This window comes from Tauraco erythrolophus, chromosome 7, assembly GCF_009769465.1.
Source record: "Tauraco erythrolophus isolate bTauEry1 chromosome 7, bTauEry1.pri, whole genome shotgun sequence".
NCBI classification, from domain to species: domain Eukaryota; kingdom Metazoa; phylum Chordata; class Aves; order Musophagiformes; family Musophagidae; genus Tauraco; species Tauraco erythrolophus.
The window spans coordinates 486299-509947 of NC_141471.1; the positions used below are offsets into that span (position 1 = coordinate 486299).

Genomic DNA, 23649 nt, shown 5'->3' on the forward strand with positions numbered 1-23649 from the left:
TATCGTTCTCAAATACACATCCTAGAAAACCACACATGTACACAGGAGAAGTTACGGCATTTCATTTTTGGCAGGATGATTTCTCTTGTGGTCTCCAGGACGTGCTTTGATTCTGAAATAACACGAGCGTTGCCGAAACGAACCGACTTGAAACAAGTCGAAACAAAACCGAACGACTTGCCCCATCCCTGGCAGTGTTCAAGGCCAGGTTGGATGGGGCTTTGGGCAACCTGGTGTAGTGGAGGGTGTCCCTGCCCGTGGCAGGGGGGTTGGAACTGGATGATCTTTAAGGTCCCTTCCAACCCAAACCATTCCATGATTCTATGACTCCGAGTGCTTCATCCACTTTGCGTGTATCCAGTATCCAGGTGCCTGGGAGCTGGTTCTGCACCACCGGCGGACGGAGCCCGTCGGTCCTCTTGTGATGGACTCGTGGGGCTCGCCTGAAAGCTGCAGCAGCTTTCTCTGAGCTCTCCAGCCTCCTCCGTGGAAGCCCACCTGGTTGTCGTGCTGTACGCCTGCAAGCTGTGGGAAACAGAAACAGAGGGAGCTCTGGTGGCTGCGGAAAATGTAAATTATGGTTTACACGATAACGTAATTATCGTATTCAGACGCAGGATTTTTCCATAGCTATAGGATATTTCCTCTCGATTAAATATTAATATTCCAGCTTGACTTTTGGCAGGTTGTGTGTGTTGCCTTAGTGAAAGAAAAGGAGAGCAGGATGTCTTGAGGGCATCTTTCAACTGTTTGCTGAGCTGAGACGCACGCTAACGATTTTGTGCGTTTGTATGTGGGGTTTTGGTGGTTGTTCTTCAGATAACAACAGAGGTCACGTGTCTGTTTGCAGGTAATGCAGTAAATTCTTATTGTGGAAACACTTTATAGTTTTACTTGTTGACCTAAAGTCAATTTAACTTCTCTGTAAAGTCACTGAGCTTCATGAGAAGTCGATTATAAGTTCTTCATGTATTAGAAAATGAGGCTCCGTGTTCTTGGAGATAATGTGCAAAACAGAAGGAGCTTCCATAGAGAGAAAATATTTGCTGCTTCAAGTTTGAAGAGTATGGAGGGGTGATGCTTCCTGGTCTGCAAGTGGTTTCTCCTTCTTGAAAGATGTCTTGTGGTGTCTCACAACCATCTGCCTCTTGCTGATTGAAGAAATATGGTTAATTTGATTCCTAGCAGCCTGCAAGCTATCATCCCAAACCTGCTGAAGAGGGTTAACGAGCATCATTGGTGCCATGTAAAAGGGATTACAGGCTCGTTCTCATCAAAGTTAAGTCTTCCCCGTTTGTAACAGGGACGTGCATCTCCAACTAATCAATTCCTGTTTGCATTGTCTGTTATGCATGTTCGTTAACCTCATTAGGTCATACAGGGAATTCAGTACAGCTGGGTGTGTATCCACCTGAAAGGCAGGAGTTGTTTCTGTCGTTCTCATGCAGAGTCAGAAAAGTTTTGGGTTTTTTCTGCTCCTTTCATATTTGAATTAGAGATTAATTTTTACAGGACCCTTAATTGCTTTGAGATACTTTCAGCAGCCTGTAATTTAGAAGCAAAAACCTGCTTTAACCCAGGTAAACTTACTTAACCCCCAAACTAGTAATTGATAACTTTCATTTTCTTTTTCCTTACAGTATTTTAGCGTAGTCCCCTCGATGTACACGAGTGTGGAATGACTTAGGCCCGCGGGAGCTGCAGAGGCACAGCACTGTCACTGCAGATAAGGGCTCAGTAGCTAATACGAGAAAACAGTTTTCAAAAACCATTGACTACAACCTGCCGAAAGTTGTCATCCTAATTTTAAAATAACGTTTATTATTACAGCCAGGACTCGAAAACCTAAGTTCAATCAAGATGTTTGCCGTAATCTTACTGTCACACATACGTACCTTCTGACTCTTCGTAGCTGAATGTGTCCCTGTGTAATACAGAGGAACACTTACTTTGGGAAAGCGTCCATCAGATGCGTTATGACCCAAGAGAGAGTCCAAGGGCAGTTTTCCTTATGCTCTATGTGCTTTTTTCTTTGAGAAGATGTTCTCCAAAGGGTGGGTTGGAAGCGCTTAGTCTTTCTAAGATGTCCTGGTTGCCTTGGAACTTTGTCTGCAGCAGTAGTGGCTTAACAACTCTTACTGTCATCTACGAATTGATCTGCGAATTTATCTGGAGAAATTGTGGCTGCCCCGTCCCTGGAAATGTTCAAGACCAGGTTGGATGGGGCTTTGAGCAACTTGGTCTAGTGAAAGATGTCCCTGCCCATGGCAGAGGGATTGGGTTGGATGATCTTTAAAGGTTCCTTCCTTCCAACCCAGACCTTTCTATGATGTTGTGAAATAAAAAAGAATGTTTAATAAAACTTGCCCCGATACTTGCAGAGAATGACTAGCAGACGCTGAGAATCTATGGTGGTGTTTGATGTGTAGTGCATCATAAACCTTCCCAAACTCCTCCTGCACTCCTGTCTTCAGCTGCCGCGGCGACTCACGCGTTGCTGGATGCTGCTTTTCTGAAAAACTTCACCCTAAGATGAGAAACCTTGAAAAGCGTCGTAATCAGAAGGCAAAACCCACCGTGCTGGAGATTGAGCTGGGAGTAGAAAGGCAGTTCAGTCTTACCTGGAAGACACGAGTACGAACTGACTCTGAGCGGAGCAGAACAGTGTGTGTCTTACAGGACTTTGTTTTATGGCATTTGTAGGGGCAACTTACACAATTGCTGCCTTACAGCTTTCCCAGCGCGATTCAGAATCGAGCAAGGAGTGTTGTCACCTGCAGAGTTTTGCAGTCCTGAGCAAATCACGTGCAATTGTGTGACAAGAACCTTCTAAGGAATTTTTTTCCCCCTCCCTCAGAGTACAAATGTGAAGCTGCAGGTTTCTGTGGGAGCTCCCTTGGACCAGGAGCCTTTGACAGATGAGGCGGTAGCCTGGTGGTCGAGATGCTGGTGTAGGATGCTGAGACTTGAGTTTGGAAAGTGTCCATCAAATGCGTTGTGACCCAAGGGGGAGAGTCCAAGCTGATTCTAGACTGGAGGACCTGAGCTCCAGGTTCTCATCTTCCAGAAGAGTGATTAAATGATCAAGTCATTAGCTTTTAAGAGACAGAAACCTCCCCGTTTTGACTTGAAATTGTCCGCAGACTAGAGCTTTTCTGACCTGTTTCATTCTGACTTGGGCTTTTGTATGAAGCAGAACTTCAGAATTGCTCCACTTCTTCCTGTGGTTAAGTTTTGGGTTGTTTACACAAAACTGTAGACTTTTTTCTTTCAGTTACGCTGTATCCCAATGCTAGGAATCTTCTTGAAGTTCTCAATATTAAGGTCTTGGGTTAAGCCACACCAGAATGAATTTGTGTGTTCCTGTGCAGTATTTTCCTAGTTTGAGCTCATGATCTTCTGTTCTACCAAGCCAACCACACTTGGCGTGTTCTGTACTTTGTCTCTGCTTGTTTTGGGTTGTTTGTTGGGTTTTTTTTTGCTAGAGGAGAGACTAAAGTTGTCTTTGTAAAGCTTTCTCTTTTGTTTCCTAGGAGAGATGATGCTTAAGCCTAGTTTGGAGCTCTGCTAGGCTTGAAATAGCTCTTTGACAAAATCTAATCTAGATTTTTCCCTGTGCCATTATTAGGTCACCAAATCCTAACTGAGATAAAACTTCTGAGGAGGTGTGTCCCCAGTCTCCATAAATTGACTTATGGTGGTGGATACTTCAGATAAGTAGGCTTACCATCTTCAAATAAGCCAAGAGGAAAACGATTATCTTGCAGTCAGACTTTCTTGGTATGATTTTCTTATATATGGAAGGGACTTTTGTAAAAAGTTGTGTAGAGAACTGTTTCCATTAAAGCATTTTGTGCATCTGCTCTGCTTCGGTGCAGTGCACAGGAGATACCAGTAAACTGAGGATTACAGAAAATGAACGCCCAACACCAGCTAATGTCTTCAGGAGCTTAGAGATGGATCAGGGCTTTTCACCAGCAGTTTTATATTGGTATGGCAGCATGTGTTGGAGCCCATGATCTCAATAAGCTCCTCTGTAATGCTCCTCTACATTAAATTGTACTAGAGTTTCTGTTCTTGCAGGTCTGAGGTGCTAGACAAGGAGTACGAGATCGTGCTGACGCGTCCCTCTTGTCTGCTCTTGCAGAACAGCTGGATGCTGCTAATAGAGCATCATTTCTTGGACTTTTAAACAACCCATATGCAAAATATCAGCAAGTAGTACGTTATTGCAGCACCTTAATGGTGTTCTGCATAAATATGCTTGTTATCCTCTTACTCAGAGGCCTGCTAGCATTAGTAGGAACACTTTAAATAAACGCTTCATAAAGGAATAACTTAATGAATGAACCAAGGGTTGTAGAATCATAGAAACATAGAATGGTTTGGGTTGGAAGGGACCTCAAAGATCATCCAGTTCCAACCCCCCTGCCATGGGCAGGGACACCCTCCGCTACACCAGGTTGCCCAAAGCCTCATCCAACCTGGCCTTTCTTGGTTGGCACCAAGAGAGGTGTCCCAAGCACAAGAATATACTGACTGCTGTTAAAACACTTGCTGCTCTTTCGAGGTGCATGTATCAGCACATGGTAACAATGACTTTTCCTTTTTTTTTTTTCAATTCTTTTATTTTCGTTCCTCGTTTTAGTCTCGCTCGTATACCTGTTAGGCTGTTACCTAGTCTTCTGTTGCAGATGCTGATGTTAGATGGGATGAGAACTGGTCTGCTGCTACTCAACAAGCAATCCGTACCGCGAGGGCGCCTGGCTGTGTTTCGGCAGGACTCTGCGGATATCTCTGCAATAGCTATTTGAATGCCAAACAGGCAGTAAATAAAAAGTTACAAGCTTGAAGAGCTCAGGCGAGTCAGCCAGAAGAGCAAACAAAATGAGCGATAGCAGGAAGCACATAGTTGTGTATTGAAACTAAGGTGGTTTTTTTCATGCCTGGTGGTAGGACACTCTGAAGGTGCCTGGTGGTCAAGGTCAGGTTTGATGGGTGTCCTCGTTTGGAGTTCTGAATAGGAAGGTGTAAGAGGCAGCAGGTGCTGTCTGGACCCACACATCCATGGCCATGAGAGAACTTGGGAAGTGTCCAAATAGTTCATACTATATACTTGTGTATATATATGTTATATACCTCTCCTCTGGAGACAGGCAGGGAGAGTTGGGGCTGTTCAGCCTGGAGAAGAGAAGGCTCCAGGGAGGCCTTCCAGCACCTTCCAGTGCCTGAAGGGGCTACAGGAAAGCTGGAGAGGGGCTTTGGACAAGGGTGTGTAGTGACAGGACACGGGGCAATGGCTTTGAATTGAAAGAGGGGAGATTTTGATGGGATCTGAGGGAGAAATTCTTCCCTCTGAGGGTGGTGAGGCACTGGCACAGGTTGCCCAGAGAAGCTGTGGCTGCCCCATCCCTGGCAGTGTTCAAGGCCAGGTTGGACGGGGCTTTGGGCAACCTGGTGTAGTGGAAGGTGTCCCTGCCCATGGCAGAGGGGTTGGAATTAGATGACCTTTGAGGTCCCTTCCAACCCAAACAATTCTAGGATTCTATGACTGTTTCCCAGATGACTTGTACTCTTTGTTTTGACTTCTGAGGACACTTCTGGTCAGACACTAGATGGAGATTTTTGGTGACTGATTCAGAACTGGAAGCTGCAGCAGTGTAGGTGAGCCGCCTCTGCTCTCCACAGATGTCTCCTCCTGAGCACATGCTTGGCACGCTTCTCCTTTTCCACAGAGAAGTACTTCATTACTCCAATGTGGGAGCCTGGCTTGGGGCCAGCCTTGGCAGAGGCTGTGTTGTCTGTATCCTGTGAAGATTCAGGACATGGTGTAAGGCTGAGGCTGCACATTCTGGAGGTCAGAGCTTTCAGCTGGTAATTTATGTTCTTTTCTTGCTTTGTATCTAACCAACATCCAGATCTTGCACTCAAACGTGATTCCTGTCTTGTTTAGCACCTAACCGGGCAACTGCAGTTGGACTCTTGAGGAGCTGCAATAGAGCTTTTTTCAGTGAGAAGGCAAAGAAAGTGTTAAGGTTTAACTTGGATTATTTCATTGATCCACTCTTCAGTACAAACCCACGAGTATTGATATTGTTAAAGCTGAGGAAGAAGAAAGAGAATGAACAATCAAGGTCTGAGTGAGAGTGCTGCCCAGGAACATCTACCCCTAGGACTACACCTTTTGAGCCAGTTTCTTTGATTTAGGCTTCATTGTTCAGCTCATACTCAAACGTGTGCTTTGAACGTGTTTCTGAGGACTTGGATACAATTTCGGAGTGGTTTTGGGACAAAAGTGTTTGGAGGAACAGCACAAAGAGCTGTAGGGGACTGGGAACCAGTTGGTCGTCATGTTTATGCAGAGGGTGTGAAATGAGGTTTCACATCAAACCAGTGCGGAGGGTAACTGCTTGCTGCCTTGAACTCTGGTGGGTTTTGGGGCCAGAAATGACAAGAGATCCTTCATGTTCAAGAGCAGTGTCAGTGCTTTAACAAATTCGCTCCTGCTTCATGTTACGCTGGTGTTGAATAATTATTTTGAAGCCTGCTTTGGGGAATTCTGGTATTTGCACCACCTGGTAAATGGAATTTAAATCTCCAGTTGACCTGCGGCACGTGACAATGCCTCTGGATAGACCTTTCATCGAAAGCAGCTCAGGGGATCTTGTGCTAAGGAGGAATTACAAGTCTGGCAGCCCCGTAATTGAGGTTAATCACGTAACTGACAACCATCTCCAGAGTCAAATTGGCTGTATTGGGAAAAACGTTTTCTAATACTGCGACTTACGATGGGAATAACTATATGGCTTGGATACTGCGGAGCTGTGCGTTGGACTGTCCGTTATGTAGCCAAAATTGATAGATTTGGTGGTTTCTCTCTACATGGGTAAACTGAGGGTTTCAGCAGAGCGTAGATAAATAATTTAATATTTAGTCCTGCTTGTTGAACTGAAAAGAAAAACCAGTTAAATTTGCGAGTAAACTTAATCTTTTTTGAACTAAAATTCATAGAATCATAGAATGGTTAGGGCTGGAAGGGACCTTCAAAGGTCATCTAGTCCAACCCCCCTGCAAGGAACAGGGATATCTCCAACTAGATCAGGTTGCTCAGGGCCTCGTGTAATAAGCTTTCAGTCTTCCAGGAGTTTGTGTTGTGTGGCTTTCTTCAAACCGCTGTCAGCGGAGAACGGAAAATTGTAGTTAACCCTGAAATAAATGTTGACTGATAAATGGATGTCACGGCAATTCTAAACACTTCACTTCTTTGTTTTCGCAGATGGAGCTGAAGAAGAAAAGATGGAAACAGAGACAGATGGGCAGCAGTCTGAGAAGGTAAGCTCGGCTCAGTACGCTGGCTCTGGAAAGCTATTGCTGACACTTACAAACCTGAATTACTACGATCTGAAATGCCTGGTAAGAGAGGTAGATGCTAGCGTGCTGGCCAACATACGTGTCCATAGGCAACAGTTTTTGGTCTGCGTTGTGGTTCTTTTTTTAAAGAGTGATTTAGTCTCAAACCCTACAGGGACATGTCTTTCGCTGGGCAAACAGCAATGAGGTGTGGTTTTTTTCTAGTCCTGAGGAAAAGAGGCTTGGAGTGGGAGGAAGTGTAAACTGGGCGATACCGAGTTCTTAGAGGCTTAAGCTGCAGAAGGACATGGGTACTTTATGGTCCATCACGGGTGGTGGTCTAAAGCAAGCGTCGCTTTGAAGTCTTGCCCTAGAAAAGTTTGTCTTGTGACAAATTGCCTTCCCAAAGTTGAATACGGCGTTCAGCTCTGGCAAGATCCGAGAGATCAGGGCTTTCCAGGAAATTGGGTGAGTTTGGGTTACTCACAGTATTTGGCAACCGTTTCTGAGCGCGGGGTGTGGAGCTGAACCTGTCATCCCGGCTGCGTCGCAGCTCTCCAGCGACAGCGTGAGTTACGTATCTGTCGGTCTGCGTGGCTGAGATGGGGGAGGATGAGATTTGTCTGACTAGAGGAAGGTGCCCATAGCTGAACTGGTCAATAAAACTCCTCGTTGCAAGAAGTCTGGCCTAACTCTTGGTTAGAGGTTTGTGTATGGTCTACTTTTGATGTTAGGTATGATGCATCCTGCTCATAAAGATGAGAGGTTTAGAAACGAATCCTTTCAACCAGTTGGTAGTGCCTACAAGAATGCAGTTGTTTGGGGCTTTTTCGTAACACAGCACCTCCTTTCAGATAGTCGGCAGTAACGGCACTGGCTGTGATCGCTTCAGACCTAAACTGAAATTCAACTGATATCCTGGGACTAGAATGTCACCCTGCTAAGTAAATGGTGGTGGGTGCTTATTGTGTCTGCAGCAACAGGTGGGCCTGTGAGAACCTCATGGAGTTCAACAAGGCCAAGTGCAAGGTCCTGCACGTGGGTCGGGGCAATCCCAAGCACAAGTCCAGACAGGGTGGAGAATGGATGGAGAGCAGCCCTGAGGAGAAGGACTTGGGGGTGCTGGTGGATGAGAAGCTCAACATGAGCCGGCACCGTGCGCTGGCAGCCCAGAAAGCCACCCGTGTCCTGGGCTGCATCCAGAGCAGCGTGGGCAGCAGGGCGAGGGAGGGGATTCTGCCCCTCTCCTCTGCTCTCCTGAGATGGGGCTTTGGGCAACCTGGTGTAGTGGAGGGTGTCCCTGCCCATGGCAGGGGGGTTGGAACTGGATGGTCTTTGAGGTCCGTTCCAACCCAAACCATTCTGGGATTCTGTGATGTTTCTGTGTTGCCTGCTTTGTCAATAAATGAGGTAAGACTAACCTAATGGCTGCAGTGTGTAGCCTTGGTGTTACTTCTCACTGTGTTTTCAGGTAATTCTTTTGCTGCCTTTCTGATAGTCAGTCAGGTACACTTGGGTAGATGTGCGTGTAGGACACTTCTTGGTCAGAGCTTGAAAAGATGCATTATGCTGTGGAGCAGAATAAGTGAGAAACAGCTCAGTTTGGAGTATTTCGAAGGGGAAAATGATGCTTCCAGTGTTGAGCATGAAGCTGCTGCTGCTTTCATTGACATTATGTTGAGGCACCTAGATTTTAACAAATATTTTTTTTAAATTTTACTTCTATTTTCCACCAGTTCAGGACAGAAGCACCGTCCCATAACACGTAATTCAGTTGTAGCATTTATTGCCAGAGGGTACTGTTGTGACCACGAGTTCTGTGGGTTTTGGAGCTGTGTTGGACGGGTGAATGCTGTATAAATTGTTAACCTGGCAGACACTGGAAAGGATATAAAACGTAGGCATGAACTACTAGAATAAATGGGACAACACGGAGGGCATGTTCTTGCCTGTCATCTTAGTTGAGGATTTCTTGTGCCTTCAGGTGAACACAGGTGGGCCTGAGTTGCTGGATCTGACAGACTTTGTCCGGTGTAGCAGTTAATTTGTTTATTCCCATTTCGGTTGCGACTGTCAAAATAGGTTTAAGTAGCGGTCAGCCTTGAAAATTTAATCTTTTCCTTTCTGATAGTGAAGTAATTTGAAAGCTCTAAACGAAGTAAATGGTGAGTGTCTTCTATAGCTCTCATTCTTCTAACAATCTTTCGTCCCATTTAGGTTGAAAACAAAGCAGAGAGTGAAATCGAGGAAGGTGATAAAGTACAAGAAGGAGAAAATGAGAGAAATCCAGAAAAAGAGCAAGATAGTGAAGCGACTGCGGACGCCAAGCCAGGTAACGGTTCCAGCTGTTCCTCAAGCTGGTTTAGCTTTAACAGCCTTTCTCCGAAGTGGTTGGAATAGGCTATAAACTCAGCTGTGGCAGAAATATTTCCTCTTGCACATCAGGCTGCTTCATGGTTCAGTAGGAAACATTCTAGTTTAATTTCACAGCGAAGCTCAGGCACTAAATTCTGTCTGGAACTCGTTGCAGACCTCAGCTGAGCGCTCCGTCACCACGTGTAGCGGCTGGGTGAGGAAATCGCTGTAGCAAAGCACGTGTAGGTCATATAAATGATTTTCTTTTGCCTGTATGGTGCACCATTTGATTATTCTTGATGCAAAGAAATGGGGCTGCTCACTCTAAGGGTAGAAGTTAATACCTGAGCGCGGTTTCCCCGTGAAGCGATGCAGACCCTTTATTTTGACAGACTAAGGAGTGCTGAGGGTTTTTTCTACATGAGACATTATTCTTGTTTTTGTATTTCCCTTGTACCACATGGATATCTTGTTTTTTCCTGGAGCTTTCATTCAGTGTTTTAGCACCAGGTAGAACAAGAAGCATTTGGATTTGATGTGATAAGGGAGTTGATTTGGAAACGCAGCTGAAGTTGTTCTGATGAGAGTAAGGTGATGGCAGAAGATGAAAACTAACAGCATTTAAAGTTGCCCTGTTTGTTGGATCAGATCCCCTTAGACTGGAATTGTTCCCCTGTTGGCATTGGGATGAGTAACAAAGCTGTAACGTAGGAATGTCACGGCACGTGGATGAATTAATTTGCTTGGCCAAAGTAGTGCAGTTCTTGTCCTGACGCGATGCCGTTAGCGAGAGGAGAACGCACGTAACAGACTGGGCGGTCCATCTCTTCCAGAAGAAAAGGAGGCAGAAGAGAACAAGGAGAACGTTGATGCCAGCAAAGACAAAGAGAACGAGGCTGGGAAGAAGAAAGTGGAACATGAAATCTCGGAAGGAAACGTAGCTACAGCTGCAGCTGCTGCCCTGGCCTCAGCTGCCACCAAAGCAAAGGTTTGTTTTATACAAAAATCCGTTGGCTCTGTGTCCAGTTCACGTTAGAACTCTTCCTAAAATGGTCCTTTGTTCCAGATCTGTGCGGTTTCATGTTCTAATCTCTAGTACCTTGAAGGAGCACAAGTGCCATTTTTGGTTTCTTCTACTTGGACTCCAAAGTGAAATAGTTTTAATAGTTTTTTAATTTTAATTTAGACAGCTTTTGTGATAATGAAGTTGATGAACATCCCTGAGAAATAGCCCCAAAATGTGTGTGGTGTTTTCAGAAAGACTTTTCTCTGCTCGATAGGTCTGGCTGTAACGCTGAGGCCGTAGGTCTGGGTGGCAAAACCCTTACGTTGCCTTTTTTGCTGGGCCACCGGCTCTTCTGTGGCCTTCACACAACCTCCTGTGCTTGGACTCTGTCTGTAAAAACAATGTCGTGTTCAATTCTAGCGTTACAGGTTTTTTATGGACAATGTAATGGATTTTTTTGTTGTTAAGAGGTACTGTGTGTCTGCTAAAAGCACGTTCTTGTCTTTCTATCATTAAACTTCTGTTTGTTTGTCTGTCACCTGTTAACAAGCCGTGGTTTGAATCCGTGCCCTATCTAATAGCTTTTCTTTACCCTGTAATTACTAATTGAGTGTTGTCTTGCGTTTTCCTTTTGCAGCAACCAGACCGCCTTCGCTTCTTGCAGAATATCTTTTTCAAAATCTGTTTCTCTTTACATTTTGGGTTTTTTTTAATTCAAGTTGCAGTTTGGGTTTCTTAATCGCTCTTGCGTTCAGTGCCAAGTTGCATGTCACCTACTTCATAGATCCCAAAAGCAAAGCATGGGTGGTGTTTATTTCCTGATGGATTTCCAGGATGCAATAACGGACATAACGGGGTGTTGCATGTGTCATACTGACTTTTCCAGTCTTATTTTTGACTTTACAGCTTTAACTTTAGACTTTTTTCCCCCAACTGCATCATATACCTTGAGGGTAGTGTGATCCTAGGTGTTGTCATGATGATAGAGTCCCTCCTTTATGAACCCATGAGACTTGAGGGTATTTTTAGTTACTACCTTTCAAACCAAGTTCCACACTCACCAGTTGCATGAGTTCCAGTTAGACACTCCAGCTGTATGGAATGTCCCCTTTGCAGGCAAACTGCAGGTTCGTTATTTTGGTGACAAGCCGAGTCCTCACCCCTTCCCTTGCGCGTCCCTTTGCCTGTCCACACCTAAACCTACGGTGCTCCAAGCACCGAGCTCTTCTACTGCGAGTAACTTACTTTCAGTTTATCAGACTTGCAGATATTTTCAGCCAAGTTGGAAAAAAAACTTTGGATATATATGAGAGGCATGAAATTTAATCTTGATTTTTATGGAAGGCTACTTGCTCCAAATGAAGATCATCTCCTACTTTCCTTCCTTGGGTGATAATGAGTGCTAGAGGGAGAAGGGACTTGGCTAATGGCAGTTTTCATTATGGTAATAATAATATTCTAGAAGAATTTTAGCTTTATATTACAGGAAATAATATATTATAATTAGGATGTTCACACTTCAGAGTAGAATTCAGGTTCAACAGGGATTTCTCTTTCCATTTGCACTTAAAAACCCAGACAATATTAAGGCTTTCAGTGAGCTGTATCTTGTCTGAGAGAGTAATTCGGTTCTTCGTAATGAACCCAAGACCTGGTCATGTGAACAGCTGTTAAAGTTGTTTTCCTTGTGATTTTATATCAGAGGAATATTGCAGTTGACTTCTAAGGAGAAACAGGGGTTAAAGGCAGGCACTTGAAGAGTTTGGTTGGTTTTGTTCTTTTATTTTTTTTTCTCCTTTGAGATAAGTGGTTTCACCAATAAGTTGTCCTCTTTGAGAGATGGTATCCAGTCAGTGTGTATGTTTAGGGGTGAGACTCACTGCATATAGAATAAAGCAACAATTTCAAATGTGTTTTTATAGGTTATGGCTTCTGTCCAAACAATATGAGAATTATTTAAGTCGTAGAATTATAGAATGGTTTGGGTTGGAAGGGACCTCAAAGATCATCCAGATTCAGCCCCCCTGCCATGGGCAGGGACACCCTCCACTACACCAGGTTGCCCAAAGCCCCATCCAGCCTGGCCTTGAACACTGCCAGGGATGGGGCAGCCACAGCTTCTCTGGGCAACCTGTCCCAGTGCCTCACCACCCTCAGAGGGAAGAATTTCTCCCTCAGATCCCATCAAAATCTCCCCTCTTTCAGGTTAAAGCCATCGCCCCATGTCCTGTCACTCCACACCCGTGTCCAAAGCCCCTCTCCAGCTTTCCTGTAGCCCCTTTAGGCACTGGAAGGTGCTGGAAGGTCTCCCCGGAGCCTTCTCTTCTCCAGGCTGAACAGCCCCAACTCTCCCAGCCTGTCTCCAGAGCAGAGGTGCTCCAGCCCTCCCATCATCTCCGTGGCCTCCTCTGGCCCCGCTCCAGCAGCTCCATGTCCTTCTTGTGTTGGGGCCCCCAGAGCTGAAGGCAGCACTGCAGGGGGGTCTCCCGAGAGCAGAGCAGAGGGGCAGAATCCCCTCCCTCGCCCTGCTGCCCACGCTGCTCTGGGTGCAGCCCAGGACACGGTTGGCTTTCTGGGCTGCCAGCGCACGGTGCCGGCTCATGTTGAGCTTCTCATCCACCAACACCCCCAAGTCCTTCTCCTCAGGGCTGCTCTCCATCCCTTCTCCGCTCAGCCTGGACTTGTGCTTGGGTGCCCCTGACCCACGTGCAGGACCTTGCACTTGGCCTTGTTGAATTTCATGAGGTTCTCCCAGGCCCACCTCTGCAGCCTGTCCAGGTCCCTCTGGATGCCATCCCTTCCCTCCAGCGTGTCCACAACACCACACAGTTGGTGTCACCAGCAAACATGCTGAGGGTGCCCTCGGTCCCACTGTCCATGTTACCAACAAAGATGTTAACAGCACCGGCCCCAACACCGGCCCCTGAGGAATTCCACTTGTCACTGGTCTCCACTGGAACGTCAAGCTGTGACCACAGGTCTCTGAGCGAGACCATCCAGCCAAATGTCCCTTTTCCTCACTTTTCCTCATTCTGTTCTCAGATCTTTAAATCAGTTTAAGCTACTTTTTCCTTTCTGTGTCCGACAGAAAGTGTCCTCTTTCCTGCAGATTGCCCTGGGCTTTTGCCCAGTTGTTACTGAGCTGCAGAACTTCTCCTGTAGCTCTTGATCCATCACTCCCAATGCCAAAAAGGACCATTCTGGTCATAATTTGACCTGCTGCATTAACACTGATTTCCTGAGTTCCTGTTGTGAGGTAGCTGGGGTTGAATTGATCTTTCTAAGAGACAGTGATACCAAAACTGCCAGTGATGCAAAACCTCCTGTAATTGTCCATAAGTTTTTCATGGATTATAAACTTTGCCGTTAAGCTTTATTCCTGGTGTGGTACACTTCATCCACTAACGTTGTACCGTAGCAGCGCTTTCGTTTGCCTGCTGAATTAAAAACCCTTTGCTTATCAACTGCTTTTTTCACCTGTAGGTATGCAGAAACGTAAAATTTGGGAATAGAGAGGGCCCTGTTGCTAGAATGATATTTCTTCTTTTTGCAGGCAGTGACATCCCATCTTCTGTTTATAGGAAAATTGAGTTGTCTTTAATTGGTTGCTTTTTGCTGCTGCTCTGGAAACTCCCTGTAGGGCCTTTTTCATCTTGTGCTTGAATGTGTGCGGGACAGGATTTAGTTTTTCCCGTTGTGTGCCTTAATTTCGATAGGTCTGTGTTATCTGCCACCTTTACTTCTCCTGCTTAATTCATGAAAGTGTTATCCCTCACAAAAGAAGAGCTGGGTGAAGCATCCAGTCTCCTCTCACAAAATAGGAAGGAAGAAAGAGTAATTTTTTCTGCCTGTTGCCATTTCAGTCAACCTCTTTGCATGTAGACGAACTGACTTCAGCACAGCATTGTGGTGGGATGGTGGTGGGATGCTGTCCCTTCTCCAGAGGTCTCTTGTGGTCTGGTTTTACAGCTGTCTGTACCAGTCATCACCCTCATGCTCTCACTGCAATTACAGAATCACAGACTCCCAGAATGTCAGGGATTGGAAGGGACCTCAAAGGATCATCTACTCCAATCCCCCTGCCGGAGCAGGACCACCTAGATCAGATCACACAAGATGTTCCAGGTTTGGAACATCTCCAGAGAAGGAGACTCCACAACCTCTCTGGGCAACCTGTTCCAGTGTTCTGGTACCCTTACTGGGAAGAAGTTCTTCCTCATGTTTAAGTGGAAGCTCCTGTGTTCCAGCTTAGATCCATTTCCCCTTGTCCTATCGTTGGATGCCACTGAGAAGAGCCTGGCTCCACCCTCATGACAGTGATTAGCTGATTTCACGACTAAAACTGGGTTTAAGAAGATGAAGAGATGGGCTGGATTCTGTGAAACTGCCCCTAACGTGTGCTAGGTCAGGAGCTAGTCTTGCAATTTCTCTCAAATTCATCGGTATTCACCCAGAAGGAATATCTGAGCAGGGAAGCCAGAGTCAGGGTTGTATGAACGTGCCCCAGCCCAGGTGCAGAGGCACGAGTTGCTGTGTTTGTGTTCAAGGCTCCCGCGTTTAAATAGTGAACCGAAGCGTTGTCCCGAGGCCAGGGCTACCTTGCTGAGCAGCACTCAGGTCATAGAATCATGGAACGGTTTGGGTTGGAAGGGACCTCAAAGATCATCCATTTCCAACCCCCCTGCCATGGGCAGGGTCGTTCAGAATTGCCCTGCCCCGGGATCATATCACATACCATCTTCTTTTTGGCTTATTTACGACTTAAGGCGGATGCAGCGCTGTGTTTATCAGGCAATTTAAATCACTGTTAGTTTTGTCACTATTTTTTTGGCAGCTGCACTTAGTAGTGACTTGTTCCTTGTCCATGTGAAAGCACGGGGTTTTGCCAGGCTAAGGAGCAGTCTCTTTGGGTCTCTTGAGGAAAAAACTAGTGTCATCATTTCCTTTCTGATGCGTGTTCTGAGACCTGCCTTTTACCTAATCATGTGCCTTCCCGATTTTACGTTAATCTGGTTTCATTATTAAAATTGCACACATCAGGCAAGGCGAAATGACTGTCACGAGGCTGTGTGTGTCAACAAAGGTACTTCTGCTGCTCCCACTTCTCCTACAAATGAGTTTGTTCTACTAAACAGTATTAATTGACATTAAATTTTGTAGTTTCAGCTGTTTGGTTCCTTTATTTCAGATGTGTGCACCGTTGTTTGTTCCATGTTTAACTGAATAGCCGCTGGAATTTGAGTGGCATGTGCTGTTAGATGAACTTGGGTGATCACTCTGCTTCTCTCAAACTATTCCTGATTTCGAATTACGTTTCGTGAGAATCTCGAATGTATGTTATCTGGATTTACCGAAGACTTGCTTTATTGCTGGTGGGTCACCAGGGGTGACTGCTGCCAGATGACACAACATATAGTGATGGAAACAATATCATGCGGTTTTGAGAAATTCTGTTTATAATTGGGGTTACCAGGGAGTTTTATAATGCTTCCTTTCTCCAGCTCAGTATTTCTCCCAGTTCTGAGCCAAGGTTTGGGGCACAGCTTGCTAAATATGAGTCTCTGTTTGCAGCTTGAGCTGGGTGAGATCCAGCTTTTTCTTTTTTTTTTTTCCTCCTTCCCCTCCGGCCCTCACCTTTCCCTTCTGGAACGCCAGCCCCCATTAACCCTCGGATGGGTCAGGAAGGCTTTGCTTGGACTCTGTGGTCGGGAAACATCCTCGGACTGTTAATCCCAAAACTCCCAAGCGGTACACGTGGCGGGCGTTCCGAGTGCGTTTTCGTTTTGAACAGCGGGCTTTGAGCAAGAGCTGGTAGAAGGCATCAGTAATGTGCTTTTCACACGTGGAAAATGTGAAATGCGTTTATAGACTGTCTCATGTATCACATATTTATCTCCCTTATCATTTATGGGTGTATATATGGAAATGGGAAAGCTAAAGCCTTGTAAAGAATCTGTTTGCCTTTTTCTACAGTTGGCTTTTGCAGTTTAAATACAGCTTTGCCTTCAGCTTTCTTCTGCAACAGGAACGCTGTGCGACCTGGTTATAAAAGGAAACTGGAGTTGTTGGGGTTTTTTTTAACAATTCCTTCTAATATCTGTGCAGAGATTTCTCTGCAAGCTCTCCCTAGCCCGGGGTGGAACTGCTGCGCCGAGAAAGCGTATGGCTTAGTGGTGTGGTGCTGCCTGTGATGGGAATGTGCTTAACTGGATCCGTCGCTTCTTGTTTACTTGAGCGAAAAACACTTTAATGGCAAAGGCGTGCAAGAGTCATCTCACTGTTGGTTTTTTTTTTGTGGGTTGTTCCAGGTAAAAGCCTCCTGTGTGTGTTTTGGTGACAGCTTTTTGGATGACCTGCGGCTGACTCGGCACAACGTACCCTTGCTCCCTCATTTGCATTTCCACTGAAAGTGCCCTCTGTTGCGCCGCGCTCGGAAGGCTCCGAGGCAGAACTGGCTTGCTGATGAGCACCCAGCATCCACAATACCTCTTGTCTAAAAAAAATGACACCTATTTATTTGATTAAAAGCTTAATAATCTTCCTAAGGCTTCTGGTTCCGAGCAAAGATTCATAATCCAACACTCTGTTTTCTGTCCAGCAGTGGAATAGGATGGCTAAAGCTAGATGCAGGCGTAGCTGGCTTATTTATTCCCTTAAGGCACTTTGCTTTACGTGCATTTCACTAAATAAAAACCTCTGTTTTATCCTCAGCACCTCGCAGCAGTGGAAGAAAGAAAGATCAAGTCCCTGGTCGCCCTTCTGGTGGAGACGCAGATGAAGAAGCTGGAGATAAAACTTCGTCATTTTGAGGAGCTGGAAACCATTATGGACAGAGAGAAGGAGGCAGTAAGTAGGAGGGTACTAATCTGAAACTCTGCATTAAATCAGTCACTGCCAAGATCTACGTATGTAACAGCTGGAAAACTAGCAGCTTCAGCTCTTCCTCACCTTTATGCAGGTGTCTCTGCCTCAGCTAGAATTCATAATTTCCCCCTGCAGTGGTGTTTGAGCTCACTCCTCTGTCCAGATCTTCCTTCTACAATAATCAGCAAACTGGTAGTATCCTAATCCTGACTCCTGTCATCTAAGCATGAATGTGGAGTTGGTCCTGAGCCTTTATGTAGGCCTTATCACATGAAGGATACCTGATGTACAAACGGCTTTTCCATGTAAAGAGAGCAAAATGGATGGAAACTTTACTTCCCTAAGGGAGGGGAAACCAGCTCTGTCTGCCTTTCCTTCCTGACCCGGTTTAGACTGGAGGTTTGGGTTTAAGCATGTAGTTAAGGTTTTGTTTGGAGGGTGTTCTCAGTAGCTCTTGGGAAAGTCCTCAGAGTGAGATGAGGTAGCAGAGGGATACGTGCTCAGGAGTAACAGCTTCTCGTTTGGTGACGACGAGGGATTTGCCTGAGCTGGAGAGAGCAGGAGCAGCTTCGGGGGAAGGGAAGGAAGCGATGTCAGGAGGTGGGAAAAGGCAGTTGCTCAAAGGGACTAGAAAAGTATCAAAATAGAACAAAGCTGAATTGACAAATCTAATGAAGTGCAACTGAGGAGGAAGAGGAGCTGGGCAAGCTGAGGAAGGAGGTTAGTTTCTGTCCTCAGTCTAGTGAGGCGTTAAGCCAGGGCACAGGTCTTGGTTGAGGTCTAGCCAGCTGAAGAAGGTGGTGACACTAAGAGCATCTGTACGATGCATCCCATGCAGGGCTGTGTTTATGCTGTGGCACTGGTAGTGATGCCTCACTGGAGGCTTGTGTATCCCTAAAATCAGGGTGTAAACATGGAAGAGATGCTGTCTCTGTCAGTGGCTGGATTACACATCAGTTACTAAATCTTCTTTCATGTAAAGTGCAGCAGGCGTTCCGAGAAGTGGTTTCTCTTCAACTACTGTAAAGATCACCAAAAATTTCATTTTTATCAGAGAGCAGTCAGGTTTTGTGATTTTTCTGTTGTGTAGCTTGCTCATTTTTCCTCAATAAGCAATTAACTCTGGATGTATTGAAGGTACTGACTCCTAATTCTAGAGGCTTTCACATTTGCCCCACCATGCAGATTTGATGGAATTTACATCCTCACTTTGGCATTAATCGCCTTGATGGAGTTTGACAAACTGTGGTCTGTTGCTGTAGCACAATGTCAGCAAGAATTTCTAGATTGCTCAGCATCCCCAACCATTTCAGGGTGGTGTTTGCCTCTGACACTGATTGGCAGCTCAAGAAATGGACCTAACTATTTTGAAAAGGTTCTCTGTAGATTTCTTTCTTTGGGGGATATATTCTGTTAGTGACAGGTTGGTTTTTGCCTCATTTTGAGGCACATGACATTTTCCTTTTTAAAAATGTGCATGCAAATTTGTCCCTTGGCTTTCTGGTAGTTAAATTCAGTCTTTTCACCTGTCATTGTGGATATTTAGTGGAATAATTAAAGTAAAATTCCTTGGTGCCATTGCACACTATATATACGTCCTTATTTGCTGCACTGGCTTTTTCTTACAGTATAGTAAAGTAAAGGTAAAGCAATTCTAAGTATTGTTGAAAGAAATCTGTGCTGCAGACTGGAGGGTGTTAGATTTTAGACAAAACACATTTACTTCAGCGTTTAAGCTCAAGTAATTTCGGTGCTGCCAACTCTATCTAAGCAGGGATCCCATCGGTAGGAGCCTTATTGCCCCAAAATTTATAATAGCACACGAATGCTGTCCTTACTCATTTCTGTTTGAGGAGGAGTTCATCTTCTTGCTGAAGATGAAGTTGTAGTACAACTATGGTTATTGTATGAGTAGACATTAAGTGCTTGTAGTAGTCCCTTCTAATTATGAATCGCTTTGCAACAGTGTGAAAGCACGCTGTTGCAAATTTGAAGATGGTCAAGGGTGTAGTATTCATGACTACATACCTAAAAATTTGACTGGTTTTGTGAATCAGGTTGTGTAGGGGTGTTTTGTGGCAGGCTGATGCGTGGTGGCCTTCATTAAGGTGCCTCACCTCGCTCTTCCCTGGCACCCGCTGCACCTGTAACTGTGTTTTGGGAGTTGAAGAGTAAATGCAAATTACTGATAGGCTGCTCACCAGAAAACATGTTACTACCAGTTGTCTTAATGCTAATTTGGGGCTATGGCAGTAGGTTTTGGCCATGAACCTGCTTCTGAAATGATTACAAGTGCAAGATCCTAGTACAGAGCCACGTGTTTTGGGCTCTGCATCACTTTTTAAGACCAACTTAAACTGGGGCTCTGCATCAGTTTTAAGACCAGTGTCACAACTTGACTTTATTTGCCTTTTTCCTCTGTCCAACTGTCTTTTCTCATCCTGAGCAGAGAGAATGTGTAGAAGTGAAGTTTTCACTGGTTTTCCTAAGCACAAGGTGCATTTTCAGACACTGGATGCTCTTTAGGGATACTTTTTTTTTTTTTTAACTGTAGCAGGATAGGGTACCAAGAAGGGAGCAAAGCAGGAATATAAAAGACTACAGAAAGGCTATAGAAAGTACGGTAAGCCTTCGTTTCGGGTCATTTGCAGTAATTCTTCCGTGAACCGCCTGCCACCTACGGAATCTGTTTCCACACATGCACAATTACACCATTGGGATACGTGTCTCTTCGCTTTATCAAGTTCTTCCCGCTAACCTCTCCGATTGGTCAAGGAAAAAGGAGTCAGGGCAGCATGAATAATCCCATTGTAGTCCCTACACGCAGAAAACTGGCCCCCAACAAGGAGTATGTGTTATTCATGAGGCTCCGTCCCCATCTGGGTCCGTTGGTGAATGCGTGCTCTGTAGTAGGCTGTTTTCATCCGCGCTTTGTCAGCAGTCAGACCGCTGACACAAAGTCTTGATGGAGCTTTGGGATTTTTTGGAGAACTTCTGCTAGGTGGAAGTCTCCTTGGCAACCTGCTTTTCAGCGAAATTCTGGAGTGTGTCTTAAAACGCTCATGGAATATTTGTAAACGAGTCACACAAATCCATAGGTGAGTTGCTTAAGAGCAAAAGATGAGAAACGCGTTGCCGTTTAAGTGAAATGACACACGCTTCCTTAACCGGGACAGTGACCCGTCCCAGAAATGCCCAATAGTCAGAAATCTTTTCTGTAGCTTGTCTTTTCATTTTGGCCTTGCTTACTTGTTACATGGCTTCAAAATTAAGCAAAGAATCTATGTTGTATCAATTGGCCTAAATTACATCAGTTTTTTTCAATAACACACTTACTAGTGCAGTTCATTGCTGTCTGAACACCACGATGTCCAGGTCCTACACTTAAAATAAAGGTATGGAGCAGGATCTTGCCTGTAATCACTGAGCTCATGCTGTTCCACACGTGTTCTGCTTTGATCTTTCCCTAGAAAATCTCCTTAGTTTCTTGTTCCCCTCGTTCCAACGTACAGAAGACTGACAGAATAGCGGTTTCTTCTAGAATTGCATGAAGGCTGGATGCTCTGCACAGTACTCATTGAGTGATGTGATGTATTATTGAGAGGTTCTTTAGGACAAAACAGGGTGAGTTCATCTGTTCCAGCTGGAAAATGACCTGGACCCTTTACCAAAACCAGCTGCAAATTGGTTGTGTATCAATAGGACAGGGGGTTGATTTGCAGAAACATATTTTAAACGTATAGTTCTCAACTTCACTCTGCCTTTTTTCCTCCTGTTTTTGACATAGTTAGAGCAGCAGAGACAACAGCTGCTGACAGAACGCCAGAATTTTCACATGGAACAGCTGAAATACGCCGAATTAAGGGCTCGGCAGCAAATGGAGCAGCAGCACAGTCAAAACCCGCAGCAGTCTCACCAGCACTCCAGTGGGCCTGGGATGAACCCCCTCGGGGCACCAGCACATCCAGCCTTACTGCCTCATCAGCAGCCCCCGCCCTACCCTATGATGCACCACCAAATGCCACCTCCTCACCCACCGCAGCCAGGTAAGAGCTGGAAGAAGGTCCCTTTACATTGATCACCGTTCGTAAGAGTCGAATCAGAGGCAGAGGTAGGGCCAGGTAAAACCACAGGTGTAATGGATGGTCTGTGATATGGAGTGGTTTATAATGGTGCTGCTTATAAAACAAACCCAGTTTACTAAAAGGATGAGCTCTGCTTGTGCTGCAGCTTCGTTTTATCGCTTTGCCCCAGCACCAGATGTGCGGATGGAGTTTGGGGAGGAGGTATCCTACCAATGTGTATGAACACCCGAAAGGAGGGAACAAGGGAGCCAGACTCTTCTCAGTAACACCCAGCAACAGAGCAAGAGGTCATGGGCATAAATTAAAATACATGAAATTCCATCTGAACACAAGAAAATACTTTTTATTTTTCTTTCCTCCCTCTGTGAGGGCCATCAAATGGTGGAGCAGGTTGCCCAGTGAGATTGTGAAGTCTCCATCCTCGGAGATAAGTCACACCAAGCTCTAAAGTACAAAATGGAGCTGCCACCAAATGTAATTTTAAAATATTTTTTAGCTTGCTTGTATTGCCTTAGATTTTTACTTTTATGCCCAGTGATCTCTGCTCCTTCAAGAACAATCATTCCCTCAAAGTCTTCAGCTCATGACACGCTTAACTTTGTAAAAAAACTTCAGGGATAGGACTAGAACGAGACGCAGAGGCAAGAAGCTCCTTAAGCAGTTTCCTTTGGCAGGAAACCTGATTCCAGTGTGCTCCCGTGCCCTGCTCAGGGCTTTGCTTTCTGGCTTCTGCCCTTCGGTTGTGCTCGATCCCAGCTGAGTCACAGAACCATGTTGGGTGGAAGAGTCACTTGGAAGTATCCGGTCCAGCCCCCTGCTCTGAGCAAAGCCAGCTGGATTGGATTGCAAAGGGCTTGTCATCTTGAGGTTCAGATATCTCCAGGGGTGGAGATATTCCCAATATTGAAGGATGGAGAAATGAGGTGGTGATGCGACTGTGCGTCACCTCAGGAGGAGAAGCATCCACTGGGCATAAAAAAAATATGCAGCAACTTATTCGAAACAACTGTTTGTGCTTCTGGGCAAAACTAACAGTCCTGCTGTTAAAAAACTAAGTTGCTAAGTTTGTAGTCTCATCTTTAAACCATTTTGCTGTTAAAAGGGAGTGGCACTACGAAATACTGTACTTTTGCTGTGAAGGTGTTTATGGGAGTTAGAACTGATGGCTTGAGTATGCTTGATAAATGTCATTGGAACGATAATTTAGGATGTAATAGCACTGCACGGCGTTGAGTGACCTGGTTGTCTGACTAGACCACATCGAAGGCCAGTAGCTTTTGTCAGTTGTCAACTGCTTGACCAAAAGCTCATCTGAAAGAGGACCTCGTTGGTTATTAGCTGAAGATATTTTGGAAGGTCTTGCATAGGCTGCTGCTGAAGAAGCTGAAAGGTTTGGGGTATCATCATCAAAAATCAGATGTGGCAACAAAAAGCGTGCAGGAGCTCGAGTTTTTGTCTTGGGGAAAGACCGGTGTTGAGAGTATGGTTTGGAAAAGAGGAGAATTGGTGGCAAACTAGCAGGGCTTGCAGGTGACCAGGAAAACGTGAGGCATCTAATCCAGCTGCGTGAATCTCCACGGTAGTAAAACTCGAATCAATCCACAGATGCAGAGTGATGCTGGAAGGTAGGAAAGAGTTGGTCATCTTGTGATGCAGGTGCTTAAGCTGATGATCTTTTTAAGGGATCAGAGGCAGCGAGTTCCTGGCTTCATTTTGCACTTGTGGACAAAAAACGCTGACATTGTGTTAGGAGCTGTTTTGCTGAAATTGAATTTGGAGTGTGATAAAATATGGTCTAGTTTTTTAAATTCAAATAATATTGTAGCTCAACCTGTCTGTTGTGTGCTTATTGACAACTCGGGTCTCTGCACTTGGCGATAGGATGAAGAAACGTTCTGTGAAATGGAAAAATGGCAAATTGAAAGCAGATTAAAGGGGACAATCGTTGCGTATCATTAGACCAGCTCTTTCTTACCAGCTGCTATTGAG

The 23649-nt window shown here is 45.2% G+C and overlaps 1 protein-coding gene across 2 annotated transcripts in view; it reads left to right on the forward strand.

The window, feature by feature from the left end:
* The window catches only part of SMARCC1 (SWI/SNF related BAF chromatin remodeling complex subunit C1), a 100834-nt gene that overhangs the window by 60613 nt on the left and 16572 nt on the right, over positions 1–23649 (forward strand). For both annotated transcript variants that reach the window (XM_086614436.1, XM_086614435.1), the window contains 5 exons: positions 7277–7332; positions 9568–9682; positions 10539–10693; positions 17423–17557; positions 21363–21621. In XM_086614436.1, coding sequence (XP_086470562.1) covers positions 7277–7332; positions 9568–9682; positions 10539–10693; positions 17423–17557; positions 21363–21621 — 720 coding nt within the window. The remainder of the gene's footprint in view (positions 1–7276; positions 7333–9567; positions 9683–10538; positions 10694–17422; positions 17558–21362; positions 21622–23649) is intronic.